The sequence below is a fragment of the Lethenteron reissneri genome, chromosome 60, assembly GCF_015708825.2.
Source record: "Lethenteron reissneri isolate LAM-NWPU_2019-01 chromosome 60, ASM1570882v1, whole genome shotgun sequence".
Lineage (NCBI taxonomy): Eukaryota > Metazoa > Chordata > Hyperoartia > Petromyzontiformes > Petromyzontidae > Lethenteron > Lethenteron reissneri.
This window is the reverse complement of record NC_083838.1, coordinates 2,336,452-2,353,974: the sequence shown is the minus strand read 5'-3', so window position 1 is coordinate 2,353,974 and position 17,523 is coordinate 2,336,452. Positions and strand designations below refer to the sequence as shown.

Below are 17,523 nucleotides of genomic sequence, written 5' to 3'. Positions count from 1 at the left end.
CGATGAAATTTGCTCCCCGCCGCCGAGGTGAGTGGCCGTCCCACGGCCCCAGGCAGCCCCCCCCCCCCCCACCCCCGACTCGGGTCGATGTCGAAGCGCCTTCTCTTCGGAGCTGCGTCAATACTCGCGCGCGTGCCAGAGCACCGGTTCCGTCGAGATGACTTGTCTTGTCTGTCCGGCAGGCGGGCAGGCAGGCGGGCGGGCAAGCAGGTGGGCCAGGCAGGCGGACAGGCAGGCGGGCCGGCGGACAGGCAGGCGGGCCGGCGGACAGGCAGGCAGGCGAGCAGGCAGGCGGGCAGGCAGGTGGGCCAGGCGGGCGGGCAGGCAGGCGGGCAGGTGGGCCAGGCAGGCGGACAGGCAGGTGGGCAGGCAGGCGGGCCAGCGGGCAGGCAGGCGGGCAGGCAGGCGGGCCAGCGGGCAGGCAGGCGGACAGGCAGGCAGGCGAGCAGGCAGGTGGACCAGGTAGGCGGACAGGCGGGCAGGCAGGCATGACTGGAACATGGGGCGGAGATGGCGGCCTGTCTGCCTTGAGGCAGGCGCCGTGTCTGCCTTGAGGCAGGCTCCCTGTCTACCTTGAGGAAGAGACTTCGTATTGGAGCCACAGGGCCACCGAGAGCGTCTGCTCAGCCGACCAAGCCGAGAGCTCTGTGGGCAATCTTCTGGGGACTTTTCGGAACCTGAGCACTTTTAGCCATTGGAAGGTTTCTGAAGTTCGCCGCTCAGTCTATCCTGCCACCAGGCCCGTTGTGGACACTTTCTTACCATAAGGGGCACCGCGGTGGCTAGGAGATGTTAACTCCATCACCTGGTATACAGGAGGTCGTGCGTTCGATCCCGACCCTGACGCCTGCTGCTGTATATTGAGTTTGCGTGTCTTTCTCTCTCATCATCATCACGGTGGCTAGGAGAGGTACCGGTGGGTACTTCTCCCAAATTACACAAGCCATGGCAGGGGCTTGTTGATTTGATAGAGGTACGCAGTCCTCAATGTGTACGTATACGGGCGGGTTCGCGCCGCTGGTATGTCCACACTTCGCGGTTGAAACCCTTCTTTGCTCCGCGCGTTGATCCCTCATCCCCATTAACTACCCAGCCGGGGTCTGATGCGTCCAATGGGCCACCTCGGTTGCCGGTTGATCCCCAGAAGGGGTCCGGTTTGCCTTCCACAAACTCACAGACCAGGGGAGGGGCTGCTGTGGCAGCCAAAGAGGGGAGGGGCTGCTGGGGGCTCAGGATCCCAGACAGCTAAGCCCCTCGGCGCTACCAACGGGGGGCTGCGGGGGATCTACAATCCAAAGCAACTCCACCCCTCGATGGGCAAGGGGCACAAAAGGGCACCTCCCCAGCCGATTGGGACCAGTCGCAGCTGAAGAAACAAGACCAGCCAGCTTAGGACCCTGGACCCCCTCGCCCTATTGTCCTTGTAAAGGCCGGTGCACTGTGTGGGCCAGTGGTGGGACTTTGGGACTCCCGGCTCTTCGCCCTTGTAAGGGCGAGGTCCAAGGAAGCCAGAGTCGAGACCTGCACCTTGGCTGGGTCAGGTCAGGTAGCCTCCCCGAGGGTAATCATAGCCGGAAGACCCGAGAGCGTAGCCAGTGTCAGGCACGCTAGAAGTAGGCTGTATCCCTAGGCTGTATTAGTACTGTTGGAGTGGTGTGTTGTAATAAAGAAGTTGCCTCTGCAAAGTGTCTCCGGAACCCATCACACTAGTAACGAATTGGCACGTTCTGTTTACGTGACAAACTTTACCATTTGACTGCGTCGGGTGGTGGCGGGTTAAACGACACATTTATATATTTACGCGCTATAACCCAAAAAAAAACTGTATTATGGAGTATGTTGCCTGTTTACCCAGCAAGCGAAATACCACGGTTTTTTTTTGCACAAGGCAGGCGATGTTCCTGCTGCGTGTGATTCCCAACTGAGTAATTTGCAGGGAATTGGACAATCAACACCAGGTTACGTTGAGTTTTAACCTCTACCAGAAGGCTGCATAACCTGGATGAAACTCGTGCATTTAAAGGGAGGGGTGAGAACACGCAGACTCCACGCAAATAGGCACCCCGAGTCGGGAACTGAACCCGGGTATTTTATTTTAATAATATAAACGCCAACTTTTTCTGTGATGAATATGATGAACGCTGCACTTCCCGTCGTTTTCATGCAGGGGGCGCTACAAACCTACGCGTCCCCTGTATGAACGACGGAGGCGCAGGAACAGACGTTCGATTACGTTGGAATCGATCTGCAGTCGGCGGTCTTCTCGCACGGCCAGCTCGATGTCGCCTTAGGGGCCCTCCATAAATGACGTCACGCACCTAGGGGGGGGGGGGTCAGACATTTGTAACAATGTGTGACGGGGGGGGGGGGTTAGAAATGTGACGTCACGTCAAAATGCGCAACTTTAAATAAATATAGACAACACGTTCTACTTAATAAAATATACTTTTTTATAAATGTTTTCTACTACAACATGAGAGTGCAGCGCCACACTAAATACGCACTACAATGGCAAAAGTTTAAAGCGATTTGAAGCATGTTATATTATTTTTGGAGTGCGGGCAGAGCTTTGTGACATCATATTTGAGGGGGGGGCTGACTTTTTGTGACGCCATGTGCCGAGGGGGGGGGGGGTAAAAAATCGTCCAAAATCGCGTGACGTAATTTATGGACGGCCCCTTATCTCGATCCGGCAATCCCAAACAGGTGAAAGTCCGCGTCGAACTGAACCCGCTGCAAGGCCATCTACTTAACGACGAGAGAAATTTCACACGAAATGTCCTTTTCAATGAAGTCTTCCAGATGTAAAATGATATAAGCTTTTAATGAAGAAATAAAAAAATATCTAATTCAAAACATAATACAATTCAAAGATGTTTCATTTTAAAACTTCAAAACGGAGCATCGGGTGTTTGCGTGAATGCGTCGTTCGTGTGAAAAAAAATTGGTGACCTTTCTGGCCGAAGGCCACCACGGGAGTGTACGGGCACAGCATCATGGGGAGGAGTATTGAGGTGAAAGAAGTGGATTTGCAACACAAAGACAAAGATCCCCCATGTAGCCTGTAACAGACTGTCGGGGCAAGTGCTGTTAGAGAGCAGCTATGAAGGCCGGAACGGATGGGTGGCGAGCACCACGCCCGCCCGCCTTTGTCTCCCCAGTAGCGATGTTTACGCACCGCACCATGTTACTAATTTGAGGCCGAGTCGACCTGGGGGAAGCCCCAGGACCGGTTCAGATAATTGTCAATGGTGTTCGTGGCCGTGAGCGGGAATCGAACTCGGGTTGCCGGGTTCAGTAGCGCAGTGTAGCGCTAACCGCTACACACAGACATAGAACCACACGGAGTTGCAACACACAGACACAGAGACGCAAGAATTTGCAATACAGAGACACAAGGGGTTGCAACACACAGACACAGAGATTCACGGATTTGAAACACACAGACACAGAGACACACGGAGTGACCTGCATAAGACCGTGCCTTGCAACGGGGTTAATCGTCACCCCCATCGCTGTGCACACAACCCGTGGCTTTCTCCCATTGGGCGCGTCGCGTTCTTCACGTCAGAGACCAATTCACGAGAAAAAGTTACTGACGGCCGTTGCCTGGAAGTGACCCCATCAGGTGACGCAGGACGATTTAGTCGGGGTATAAAGCAGCGATGTCCTGGGGGGTCACAGCTTCATCGTGATTTGAGGTTCGGCAACCCAAGGTGAGTTGCTTCCCAGTCACCGACAGAATATCCAGCAGTGGATGTCTCTTGCTATGTGTTGCACACTCGAAATGAAGGACGTGGGCAGGTGCTCCAAATCGCGTTCAGACACATTTATTTATGGTAATCTGTAAAATGCAACAGCACTTACGTCACATACAGCAATTTTCAACCGAGTCGCCATTTAACCACGTGACTGGTGTACAGGTAAGGTTAGGTAAGGTTAAATCTCGATTTGAAGTTTTCGTGACTGCAGGGATCCATACCCTTTGGTTCTTTCGGTAAAGTCACGTAGGTAAAAAATATAAAATAAATTAAATCACGAGGTTTCGGGCGCAACACAAGCGTCCGTCATCAGTTGGGACAACCACAGCAATTGTTTCTTGCTGTGGTGGCCGCTTGTGATGTGAATCGCTAAGGACAAGTTCATCCATTGACCAGGGGCAGACCTGCCATGCTCTGCAGTGGGTGCGTGTGGTTTAGGGCGGTGTCTGTTTTTGAACAAGCGCCAGTGTACATTCCACATTTCTACAATGGGGTCCATTCCGTCTTTCCAACAACAGATGCTGCCTAAAATGTGCAACTAAAACGTGCGAGGATGAGATGCAATGCCTCATATATGACGCTCATTGGTTATACAGTCGTACCTTTTGAGTAGCGGCGTGGCGCAGTGGTAACACTCGTGCCTGACAGCAGGAAAGGTTCCTGGGTTTGATTCCCGACAAGGGCGCCTTTCTGCCAGTGGTGTTTGTGTAACTGCCTATCACTGCTCAACCCCGGCTATTAGTGCTTTGATATTTGCATTGGCCTTGGAGTTGTCGCCCTTTGACGTTGTTTTCTGGTCTAACGCTCGTGGTGAGACAAAGGCCACGAAGAAGGCTGCCTCTGGTGTAGGCCATTCAGTTTCAAAGACAATGCGTGGGTTATTATCAGAGCATGTTTGTTCGCATGTTTTTGCCACGAGCACGAGTGGTCAATGCGGACTTGATGATGCCTTGCAATCGGTGTGTCGAGCTGGTGGGTTTGCTCCGAGTTTTCCGGTTTCCTCCCACGGCGAAAACAAACAAAAAAGGCCGCATGCAATGTATCTGGTATTAACTTAAAGCTTTCGTGACTGCAGGAATTAATATTCATTGGGTCTTTCGGTAAAGTGAAAGATATATTTTTTGTAACAATTTTTTTTTATTTATTGTTCTACGTATTGTTTCAGCATCCCAATGCCAAAACAAAATTACCTGCAGATTACTCAATTAAGATTACACACAGCAGCAACTACACACCCTACTGTAAAAAAAGTTGGCAGGACCCTCCTGAAATAATGTCGTGAGGCTTTTTCCCTGGGTAGACAAGCACGATGATATGAAATGCTTCGTGGCAGTAAACATCACGAAAGGTAAAAGTCCGCTGTGATTTGAACGTTGCTTGTGTTTGCAGTGAACTCCAATGATGGCGTCCAGCATTGAACTCGATCGGTTCTACAGCGAAGAGGTTGAGTTTCCACCTCGGCTGCTCACTTCGCACATCAAAACTGCCGAAAGCGAGGTTGGTACACTACTTGACGGGATGGGAAGCATTCTGCGGCCAGACATAGATCCCTTGATTGAAGACATCGTTTATACCGGCAGCTCCTACGAAGGACTCAAGGTGAAGGGGAAAATGGAGCTGGATGTTATGATCGTTATCTCTCACCCGGAATTCAAGTTTATCCCCATGACCTCACATTACAGTGGCTATCGTAAAATAGAAGCTGAGCGACAACCACTTACTCAACTGCAAGCAACAGGTTTTTGGAAATCAGAAAGTCCCTTTCACTCATTTGAAAAGGACTTTACCAGCAATGGATACCTGATACCATCAAAAATATATCAGTGGTTCCAGTCATTAGCAGACAGAGCAGTCAAAGAAAACAAGTTAAATTTTTTTACAAAGTTTGTAGGCAACTATCCAGCCCGTACGCTCATTTTAAATATTAGCCCCGGTGTTGATATCTACGTGGACCTCGTCCCAGCGATCAAAATCGAGGGAGATCTCTACGCGGTGGCCAAACCCTTGAAGACATCCCCAGAATTGCACCTCTGGAGGCTGTCGTTCTCGGTCTTCGAGAAAAAGATCCTCAGGCAGCATCAAAGCTCCTTCCACCTGAATGCCCTGAAGATCCTCAAGTACCTGCGGGAGCACGACCCTCGGCTGGAGGAGACGTCTCAGTTCGCGAGTGGAATCTGCTCGTACCACCTGAAGACGGCCTCCCTCCACCTGCTCGCGCAGAGGCCGGACACGCCGGAGGGCCTGCACGAGTGCCTGCACCAGCTGATGGACTTCCTCCTTGAGTGCATGCAGAAAAGGGAACTCAACCACTTTTTTACGGGGAATCCATCGAGCCTGGCGAGGAACGCGCAAGTGCCCAGCAGCATTACCCACAGAGAGTGCTGCCTCAATCTCTTCGGTAGCACATTTATGAATTGGAGCACCCTGAACCAGGCGAGGGAGAGACTCATCAGGATTAAACGATCTTTGCCTGCTGTAATCCAACAGCATTCTGGCCTGGCACCAGGGCGGTCGCCGCGATATAACGATATAGCGATATCACGATATAACGATGTCGCAATATCGCATCACGGCGATATCGTATTGCGGCGACAGCCGTCGTTTCAAAACCGGGAAAATGTCCGCGGTCCCCTGAGCCTCCACGTCCCCCCTCCTCAACCCCTCCAGGTGGGCAATCTGGGAGGGTTCAGCCAATCAGAGGCAAGGACTTTGGTGACGTCACAGAAAGCCGCCATGGTAACCGGGGACCCCCCGCGCGGGCAATTTGCTGCCACGTCAGAAGGAGGCGGCGGCGGCGGCCTTCGGCTGTACTCACATTGCTGTTGTTGTTTGTTGTTGTTTATTGTTGTTGTTTGTTGTTTTGGTTTACTCTGGATTCTGTCAACCGCTAATTCTGTCAGTACTGCGGGGGCCACTTTTTGGTGAGCAGGGCTCGACACGAACTTATACAGTACTCGCTTAGCTCGCATAGAAGACACTGACTCACATAGACACACTGACTCACATAGACACACTGACTCACATAGACACACTGACAGACACACTGACTCACGTAGACACACTCACTCACATAGACACACTTACTCATAGACACACACTCACATAGACACACTGACTCACACAGACACACTGACTTATAGACTCACAGACACTGACTCATAGACTGAATAACACGTAGGCACACTCACTGATAGAATCGCATATATTTCATTTTTTCATCAAGGATTTCAAAGGGCTGTACAGGATACAGCAGCAGCAGACACTCAGCATAAAAAGAATATTATACATACATTTTGAAATCTAATTTGCTAAATAAACTAAACGTTTAATAAGCTTAAGCGTATAAATAGGTTTTAAGATGCATTTTTTAAAACGTCCACAGACTCTAGAGAGAGATATCCCTTATGTCTCGTGGAAGAGCGTTCCACAATAGCCTGGGGGAGGCTACACGGGGACAAATCTGGGTCACCCATAGACATAAGCCTCGACTTGGGAATAGAGAGAACATCTGCATCACCCATCAGAGGTGGGGAACGTCCGGCCTGCGGGCCGTATAAGTCCCACGAAATAATTTGGTCTGGCCCTGCCAAGGCAACCGCACGACTCGAAATTCAATAAATCTAGGAGCTTTTTGCATAGCAACGTGAATTTGATTTTGTATGGCCCGCGAATGATGTTATAAATATTTAATGGCCCTTGGCAGAAAAAAGGTTCCCCACCCCTGAATTTTAATAGGAGGTTTGAGAACCCGACGACTCCACGCAGATAGGTACCCAAGTCAGTAACTGAACCCAGGTATTTTATTTTAATAATATAAATGCCCAACTTTATCTGTGATGAATATTATGAACGCTGCACTTCCTGTTATTTTCATGCAGGGGGCGCTGCAAACCTACGCGCCCCCTGCATGAACGACGGAGGCGCAGGGACAGACGTTCGATTACATAGGAATCGATCTGCAGACGGCGGTCTTCTCGCATGGCCATCAGCTCTATGTCGCCTTATCTCGATCTCGCAATCTCAAACAGGTGAAAGTCCTCATCGAACCGAACCCCCAGCAAGGCCATCTACTTAACGACGAGAGAAAATTCACACGAAATGTCGTTTTCAATTAAGTCTTCCAGACATGCATCCCAGTGTATGGAAGTTCGCTTGTAACACGACTTATAAACCCGTGCACGAATGCTATAGGTACGTTGTGTTAAATTTACTCGGCGAACACCGTAGTTTCTCTTGATTAGTCTTTTTTTTCGCAATTTATTTTAAGAATTTGTATTTTATAATTCAAAACTTTCAACTTTAAGTGATATATATGCATATGCTTTAAAAAAGAGGTTTGCAGCATGCTTAAGTGTACAGTTATTTTATTACATCTTGGGCCCGACATTTTCTCCGTTGGATCGCATCTCCAATTCGATCATCGAAGTCAATGGGAAAACAGGGCTCAGCACACGGAATGTCGCCTTGCGGACAGCTTTTTCAGGAACCTGTGTTCCGTATATCGAGGGCAAGGGAAGACAAGGCGGCGTCGTTGTCCCATGGTTGATTGAAGACAGTTTTTTTATCAGCTTTAGCGAGTGACAGTGGTGGCGGTAGTAACACAGGGCAGCAGCAGCACCAACTGTTGGAAAGTCCTCATCGTGCCAATTCGTTGCTCGTACAGCACACCGGTGTATAGGAGAGCAAAGCCACAACAGTTACAATGATTATAGATTGATTGTAAATGCCGGTGTGCTGTACTAGTAACGAATTGGCACGCTCTGTTTACGTGACAATTCTTACCATTTGGCTGCGTCGGGTGGTGGCGGGTTTAACGACACATTTATATATTTACGTGATATAACCCCAAAAAAACCTGTATTATGGAGTATGTCGCCTGTTTACCCAGCAAGCGAATTACACGGTTTTTTTTGCAGAAGGCAGACGATGTTCCTGCTGCGTGTGATTCCCAACTGAGTCATTTGCAGGGAATTGGACAATCAACACCAGGTTACGTTGTGTGAGTTTTAACCTAAACCTGAAAGCTGCATAACCTGGAGGGTGGAACGTCCGGCCCACGGGCCGTAAAAGGCCTGCAAAATCATTTGGTCTGGCCCTGCCAAGGCAACAGTACGACTCGAAATTCAATAAATCTAGGAGCTCTTTTCATAGCAAGGTAAATTTATTTTGCATGGCCCGCGAATGATGTTATAAATATCCAAATGGCCATTGGCAGAAAAAAGGTTCCCCACCCCTGAATTAAAAAGGGAGGGGTGAGAACACGCAGACTCCACGCAGAGAGGTACCCAGAGTCAGTAACTGAACCCGGGTATTTTATTTTAATAATATAAACGCCAACTTTATCTGTGATGAATATGATGAACGCTGCACTTCCTGTCGTTTTCATGCAGGGGGCGCTGCAAACCTACATGCTCCCCCTGCATGAACGACGGAGGCGCAGGGACAGACGTTCGATTATGTTAGAATCGATCTGCAGACGGCGGTCTTCTCTCAATCCCGCAATCCCAACCAGGTGAAAGTCCGCATCGAACCGAACACCTTGTAAGGCCATCTACTTAACAACGAGATCAAATTCACACAAAATGTCCTTTTCAATTAAGTCTTCCAGATGTAAAATGATATAAGCTTTTAATGAAGAAATAAAAAAAATATCTAATTCGAAGCATAATACAATTCAAAGATGTTTCATTTTTTTCCGTGAATGCATCGTTCGTGTGAAAAAAAAAATCGTGACTTTCCTTGCTGAAGGCCACCACGGGAGGGTATGGGCACATTATCATGGGGAGGAGTATTGAGGTGAAAGATGTGGATTTCAAAACACAAAGACAAAGATCCCCCGTGTCTCGGCCTCGCTGTGCGCTGCGTTGCACCGCTAGCTGAGTAGTTAACCTCGCATTCAATAAACCCTCAGAGTCAGGGTGAACATCCGACTCCAAACGTCATTTATTGAATTGAACGAGGTAAAACTGGTAAGAAAACAGCACAGGGACAGCATCTGTTAATACCTGGAAACACCAACACAATGAATGAACACCACAGCATCATAACATTATCTTAGATAACATGTTTCTTAACAATAGATCCTGGATAGACCAGGCACCTACATTACCACTGAATAGCTATACAAGAGCATAAGCTGCTGTGTTACATAAAGGCACGTCGTGTATTCATCACACTGCACCCCAAATGTACCGCACTACATATAACACTTAACTGTGGATGAGACATTTTGTCATCCTTGCTCTCAAGATCGCAATATAGTTAGTTGGGTACAAGTTTGACTCGACTTATTCGATTATTCGATTACAAGTAACATTCACAATAAGGCAAGTTGCAGGCTTCGTTGTTAACTAGGCCTCGTATTTATCATAACAATTTAACAGCATTATAAAGGCATTTACAACATTATAACAGCTTTCCCAGAATTATAAGAACATAAACAAACTTACAGACAATGCTTCTTAAAGTCCCACAATGGACAATTACAGCTGTCTTCACTGGGACGCGATTTGTGCCGCCATCTTAAATTCTGTGTAATGGCTGCCTCCAGCCTCGTGGCTGAAAGACTGTCAAATCGGAACTTCCTGGTCACGTGACCAAACTCAACCTCAAAACAGAAAATTCCTGTGTACGCACACACGCACTCCTCCCACGGAGCACAACACCTGCCGTGAGGCAGAACACCCTGTGTAGACTGTAACAGACTGTCGGGGCAAGTGCTGTTAGCGAGCAGCTATAAAGGCCGGAACATATGTGTGGCCAGCACCACACGCGGCCGCCTTTGTCTCCCCAGTGGCGATGTTTATACACCGCACCAGGTTACTCATTTGAGGCTGAGTCGACCTAGGGGAAGCCCCAGGACCGGTTCAGATAATCGTCACTGGTGTTGGTGGCCGTGAGCGGGAATCGAACTCGGGTTGCCGGGTTCAGTAGCGGAGTGGAGCGTTACCCGCTACACACAGACACAGAGACACACGGATTTGCAATACACAGACACACATGGAGTTGCAACACACAGACACAGATGGAGTTGCAACAGACACACAGAGACAGACACACGGAGTTGGAACACACATACAGAGACAGACACACGGAGTTGCATCACAGAGACACAGAGACACACGGAGTGACCTGCATTAGACCGTGCCTTGCAACGGGGTTATTCGGCGCACCTGCGCCTATGGGGCCATCCATAAATGACGTCACGCGATTTTGGATGATTTTTGACCCCCCCCCCCCTCAAATATGACATCACAAAGCTCTGCCTCCCCCCCGAAAAAAATATAAAACAAGCTTCAAATCGCTTTAAACTATTGTCATTGTAGTGTGTATTTAATGTGGCGCTGCACTCTGATGTTGTAGGAGAAAACATTTATCAAAAAGTATATTTAATTAAGCAGAAATTGTCTATATTTATTTAAAGTTGCGCATTTTGATGTGACGTCACACTTCTCAACCCCTCCCCCCTCGTCACACATCGTCACAAATGTCTGACCCCTCCCCCCCCGGAGGTGCGTGACGTCATTCACGGACGGCCCCTATGACTTCACCACGCGTTCACTGAACGTCAGTCACCCCCATCGCCGTTCACACGCAAACCCGTGGCTTTCACCCGATGGGCGCGTCGCGTTCTGCACGTCAAGTGACCGATTTCCGAGCAACAGTTGCTGACGTTACCTGTAAGTGACCCCGTCACGTGACGCAGCACGACGCGCCCGGGTTATAAAGCAGCGACGTACTGGGGGTCGCGTCACAGCCTCCACGTGGTTTCAGGTGCGACGACACGAGGTGAGTTGCTTCCCAGTCACCGACAGAATATCCAGCGGTGGATGTCTCTCGCTGTGCGTGTACGTGTCGACTCAGCCTCAAATGTGTACCTGGTGCGGTGTGTAGTAAACATCGCCACTGGGGAGACAAAGGCGGCCGGGCGTGGTGTTGGCCACCCACTTTTTCGTGTTGCCGTGCTGGCCTTCATAGCTGCTCGCTAACAGCACTTGCCCCGACAGTCTGTTAAGGCTACACGGTGGATCTTTGTCTTTGTGTGTGTTTAAGACTCCTGCCCTGCCACCACCGACATCAATCACCGAGTAAAACATCCTCCCGTGTGCCCCGACTGGAGAGACTGGACGACCGAGGTTTGTACTTATTTTATTATTATTTTTATTACACGCTTTTATTTAACTCACTCTGTTGTTGTCGTCCCTGTTGTCGTATTCTACCCACTTCCCAATGTGGTATCGACTGCAAACTTGGTATACTTATGTTATACTGATGACAATACTATATTCTATCATAAAACTATATTTTTTAACGATATTTTTACACGCTTTCTATTAACTCTGTCTGTTGTTGTCGTCGTTGTATCCTCAAATCTCTATTTTAACCCACTTCCCAATGTGGTATCGACTGCAAACTTGGTATACTTATGTCTTACTGATGACAATACTATATTATATCATAAAAAATTAAAAATAATCTTTTTAAACGATATTTCTACACGCTTTCTATTAACTCACTCTGTTGTTGTCGTGTCCTCAATTCTTGTAACTCAAGTTTAACCCACTTCTCAATGTGGTAATCGTGCAAACTTGGTATACTTAAGTCTTACTGATGACAATACTATATTCTATCATGAAAAAAAATAATTAAACATGATTTTTTGTATGTTATGTTTCCGCTTGGGTCTAATTGTCCACGCTCATCTGACGTTGGCTGTAAATCACCACGGAAACCTTACGTTATGCCAAGCCTCGGGGCCACTTCCTGGAGTCGTGGAGTTCTGCCATTACTCGTACGGTGCATTTCATTAAAGCGTATTTTTAAAACAAGTATTTTTAAATATTACTTTAATAAATGTTTTCTCCTACAACAGAATGCAGCGGCACATTAAATACGCACTACAATTAAAATTGTTTAAAACTATTATAAGCATATTCTTGGTTCTCTCGGTAAATGCACATAGAAGGGAAATTAAACAAAGATATTTTTGTAATTATTTTTTTATTTCCCTAATACGTGACTTTACCGAAAGAACCAAGAATATGCTTAAAATCGAAGTGAAATGAAAAAAATATTTTTAAAAATATTATTTTATTATTTTCCTTCTACGTGACTTTACCGAAAGAACCAAGAATATGAATCCCTGCAGTCACGAAAGCTTTAAGTCAAGATTTTAAGCATGTTTTTTTTGGGGGGGGGGGGGGGGCAGAGCTTTGTGACGTCATATTTGAGGGGGGGGGTCTGACTTTTTGTGACGCCGTGTGACGAGGGGGGGGGGGTCAAAAATCGTATAAAATCGCGTAACGTCATTTATGGATGGCCCCTAAGGACACGTTCATCCATTGACCAGGGGGCAGATTTGCCATGCTCTGCAGTGGGTGCGTGGGGTTTAGGGCGGTATTCGTTTTTGAACAAGTGCCAGTGGACATTCCACATTCCTGCGATGGGGTCCATCCCGTTTTTCCAACAACAGATGCTGCCTAAAATGTGCAACTAAAACGTGCGAGGATGAGATGCAATGCCTCATATATGACGCTCATTGGTTATACAGTCGTGGAGTTTGTGTAACTGCTTATCACTGCTCAACCCCAGCTATTCGTGCTTTGATATTTGCATTGGCCTTGGGAGTTTTCGCCTTTGACGTTGTTCTCTGGCCTCACGCTGGTGATGAGACAAAGGCCACGAAGAAGGCTGCCTCTGGTGTAAGCCATTCAGTTTCAAAGTCAGTGCGTTGGTTATTATCAGAGCATGTTTGTTTGCATGTTTTTGCCACGAGCACGTGCGGTCAATGCGGACTTTATGATGCCTTGCAATCGGTGTGTCGAGCTGGTGGGTTTGCTCCAAGTTTTGCGGTTTCCTCCCACGGCGAAAACAAACAAAAAAGGCCGCATGCAATGTACCTGGTATTGACTTAAAGCTTTCGTGACTGCAGGAATTCATATTCAATGAGTCTTTCGGTAAAGTCACGTAAAACAAAAAAATATATATTTTTAAAAATATCTTTTTTTTGTTCTACGTATTGTTTCAGCATCCCAATGCCAAAACAAAATTACCTGCAGATTACTCAATTAAGATTACACACAGCAGCAACTACACACCCTACTGTAAAAAAAGATGGCAGGACCCTCCTGAAATCATGTCGTGAGGCTTTTTCCCTGAGTAGACAAGCACGATGATATGAAATGTTTCGTGGCAGTAAACTTCACCAAAAGTAAAAGTCCGCTATGATTTTAACGTTCCTTGTGTTTGCAGTGAACTCCAATGATGGCGTCCAGCATTGAACTCGATCGGTTCTACAGCGAAGAGGTTGAGTTTCCACCTCGGCTGCTCGCTTCGTACATCAACACTGCCAAAAGCGAGGTTGATACACTCCTGGCGGGGATGAGAAGCATTCAGCGGCCAAACATAGATCCCTCGATTCAATATCACATCGTTCCAACCGGCAGCTCATACGAAGGACTCAAGGTGAGGGGGGATATGGAGCTGGATTTTATGATCATTCTCTCTCACCCGGAATTCAAGTTTATCCCCATCACCTCATATTACAATGGCTATCGTAAAATAAAAGCTGAACAGCGACAACCACAATTTCAACTGCAAGCTGCAACAAGTTGGGGATCATCAAGTCCCTCTCACTCATTTGAAAAGAACTTTACCAGCAATGGATACCTGACACCATTAAAAATATATCAGTGGTTTCAGTCATTAGCAGACAGAGCAGTCAATCATAACAAGTCTAAATTTGTTAAAAAGCTTGTAGGCAACTTTCCAGCCCGTACACTCATTTTAAACATTTCGCCCGATGTTGAAATCTGCGTGGACCTGGTCCCAGCGATCTACATTGGCAAACGTCTCTTCGTGGTGGCCAAACCCTTGAAGACATCCCCAAACCTGCTCCTCTGGAGGCTGTCGTTCTCGGTCTTCGAGAAAAAGATCCTCCGCCAGCTTCTAAGCTCCTCCTGCCACCTGAAGGCCCTGAAGATCCTCAAGTACCTGAGGGAGCACGACACTCGGCTGGAGGAGACGTCTCAGTTCGCGAGTGGAATCTGTTCGTACCACCTGAAGACGGCCTCCCTCCACCTGCTCGCGCAGAGGCCGGACACGCCGGAGGGCCTGCACGAGCACCTGCACCAGCTGATGGACTTCCTCATTAAGTGCATGCAGAAAAGGGAACTCAACCACTTCTTTATGGGGAATCCATCGAGCCTGGTGAGGGACGTGCAAGTGCCCAACAGCATTACCCAAGGAGAGTGCCACCTCAATCTCTTCGGGGACACATTTATGAATCGGAGCACCCTGAGCCAGGCGAGGGAGAGACTCATCAGGATTAAACGCTCTCTGCCTGCCGTAATCCAACAGCATGCTGGCCCTGGTGCCATAATTGTGGCACCAGTATATCACTATAACGAGATATTGCATCACGACGATTTCGTATCGCGGCGACCGCCGTCGTTTCAAAACTGGTCAAATGTCCGCGGGCAATTTGCTACCGCGTCAGAAGGAGATGGCGGCAGCGGCCTTTGGCTGTACTCGCACCGCTGTTGTTGTTTGGTTGTTTGTTGTTGTTGTTTGGTTGGTTGTTTTTGTTTTGGTTTACTGTGGATTCTGTCAACCGCTCCTTCTGTCCCCACTGTGGAAGCCTCGACTTGGGAATAAAGAGAACATCTGCATCCCCCATCAGGGGTGGGGAACGTCCGGCCCGCGGGCCGTATAAGTCCCACGAAATAATTTGGTCTGGCCCTGCCAAGGCAACCGCACGACTCGAAATTCAATAAAATTCAATAAGTCTAGGAGCTTTTTGCATAGCAACGTGAATTTGATTTTGTGTGGCCCGCGAATGATGTTATAAATATTTAATGGCACTTGGCAGAAAAAAAGGTTCCACACCCCTGAATTTTAATAGGTACCCAGAGTCAGTAACTGAACCCGGGTATTTTATTTTAATAATATAAACGCCCAACTTTATCTGTGATGAATATGATGAACGCTGCACTTCCTGTCGTTTTCATGCAGGGGGCGCTGCAAACCTACGCGCTCCCCCTGCATGAACGACGGAGGCACAGGGACAGACGTTCGATTACGTTGGAATTGATCTGCAGACGGCAGTCTTCTCGCATGGCCAGCAGCTCTATGTCGCCTTATCTTGATCTCGCAATCCCAAACAGGTGAAAGTCCGCATCGAACCGAACCCCCAGCAAGGCCATCTACTTAACGATGAGATCAAATTCACACGAAATGTCCTTTTCAATGAAGTCTTCCAGATATAAAATGATATAAGCTTTTAATGAATAATTAAAAAAGTATCTAATTCAAAGCGTAATACAATTCAAAGATGTTTCATTTTAAAACTTCAAAACGGAGCATTGGGTGCTTGCGTGAATGCGTCGTTCATGTGAAAACATTTTCGTGACTTTCCTGGCCGACGGCCGTAAATGGTTGTGAGGAGTCCCGCAGGCGCCCCCGGACAAACCCGAGTTTTATAAACTTGGTAGTGAGTCAACATTCTTATATACTTGGGGGCCGTCCATAAATGACGTCACGCACCTGAGGGGGGAGGGGGGTTGAGAAATGTGACGTCACATCAGAATGCGCAACTTTAAATAAATATAGACAACACGTTCTACTTAATAAAATATACTTTTTGATAAATATTTTCTCCTACAACATCAGAGTGCCGCGCCACATTAAATACGCACTACAATGACAATAGTTTAAAGCGATTTGAAGCATGTTTTGTGACATCATATTTGAGGGGGGGTCTGACTTTTTGTGATGCCGTGTGACGAAGGGAGGCGGGGGGTTCTAAAATCGTCCAAAATTGCGTGACGTCATTTATGGACGGCCCCTTGGTTGTGAGTCAACATTGTTATAAACTTGGTAGTGAGTCGACATTGTTATATACTTGTGTAATAAAAACAGTTCGAAGACAAAGGAATGTGTCTCCGTCTCTTTATTTCTTCGATCACTCCGTGGCACGTCGCAGATCTGACGTACCGCTCCCGTGCACCGCTGGCAGATGGCGCGCTGGGAGCCGTCTCTGCGTCGCCACGTGGCCGATGGCTCGCGGAGACTCCCGACGTGGCCCAGCTTCCAGCTCTCACCAACTGACCCCGAGCCCCTTCCGGCTCCCCCTTATATCCCCCTTCCACGTCACCCAGACTCCGCCCTTCGCCACACCCCTTAAGAACCTTCCAGATAATACCCCCCCCTTAATGCCACCCGGCTCCGCCCTTAGACCCTGCCCCCGATGCTTTGTGTCACCTGATTGGCTTAGGGGCTGGGGCAGCAAAACCCCACATACGCTCTCATTACATCACACCCCCCCCCCCCCCCCCCCCCCCGGTGTAAAAGACTAGCCGTCCCGGCTAAATCAAGACGAGACAACAATGCGAGCAACAGTAACACCATAACAGACAATCGGAATAAAGAACAATATACAACAATAAAAACGGTAGCAATAACGGAAGGGAAGGGACTTGGATCTGGTACGGGACGCCGACCCATCCTTCTCGAGAATAGGGGCCCTCGCTGACTGCAATCCCGGCGGGGTTGGAAGAGCCGTGGGATCGAAATCCCTCGCCGCTGGTGGAGGCCCGTTCGGTGCAGGATCCCTTGCGTCAGGTTGGCTCAAGGTCGCCGAGCCTGTGGGAGGCACAACAGGCGCCTTCAGAGGTTGAACAGGCAAGGGGAACGGCACGCCGGACACATCAGACACCGATAAGGAAACTTTAGGGGATAACGAACCGACGCGAGGGGCAAAGAA

At 48.4% G+C, this 17,523-nt stretch overlaps 2 protein-coding genes across 6 annotated transcripts; both read left to right on the top strand.

Annotated features, from left to right (window-relative positions):
* Window positions 1-3,615: 3,615 nt before the first annotated feature.
* On the top strand, window positions 3,616-10,433 carry LOC133357929 (inositol 1,4,5-trisphosphate receptor-interacting protein-like). Its single transcript, XM_061576118.1, has 2 exons — window positions 3,616-3,716; window positions 5,151-10,433. Exon 2 carries the CDS (start codon window positions 5,160-5,162, stop codon window positions 6,684-6,686), a length of 1,527 nt encoding a protein of 508 aa, XP_061432102.1. The 5' UTR covers window positions 3,616-3,716; window positions 5,151-5,159; the 3' UTR covers window positions 6,687-10,433.
* LOC133357940 (inositol 1,4,5-trisphosphate receptor-interacting protein-like) lies at window positions 5,149-16,527 on the top strand. Of its 5 annotated transcripts, none has more exons than XM_061576136.1 (4): window positions 5,149-5,258; window positions 9,152-9,273; window positions 11,814-12,552; window positions 14,013-16,527. In XM_061576136.1, the coding sequence occupies exon 4, from the start codon at window positions 14,022-14,024 to the stop codon at window positions 15,414-15,416; it is 1,395 nt and encodes a 464-aa protein (XP_061432120.1). In that variant the 5' UTR covers window positions 5,149-5,258; window positions 9,152-9,273; window positions 11,814-12,552; window positions 14,013-14,021; the 3' UTR covers window positions 15,417-16,527. The 5 variants fall into 5 exon arrangements, with proteins under 5 accessions (XP_061432120.1, XP_061432122.1, XP_061432119.1 ...); XM_061576135.1 differs by lacking the exons at window positions 5,149-5,258; window positions 9,152-9,273 and adding an exon at window positions 10,600-11,549 and having other exon boundaries at window positions 11,814-11,896; window positions 12,510-12,552; XM_061576138.1 differs by lacking the exon at window positions 9,152-9,273 and having other exon boundaries at window positions 5,151-5,258.
* Window positions 16,528-17,523: the final 996 nt, after the last annotated feature.

What these genes read in the sequence shown, in the direction of transcription:
- LOC133357929 (XM_061576118.1), top strand. Translation starts at nt 5,160, where the DNA reads ATGATGGCGTCCAGCATTGAACTCGATCGGTTCTACAGCGAAGAGGTT.
- LOC133357940 (XM_061576136.1), top strand. Translation starts at nt 14,022, where the DNA reads ATGATGGCGTCCAGCATTGAACTCGATCGGTTCTACAGCGAAGAGGTT.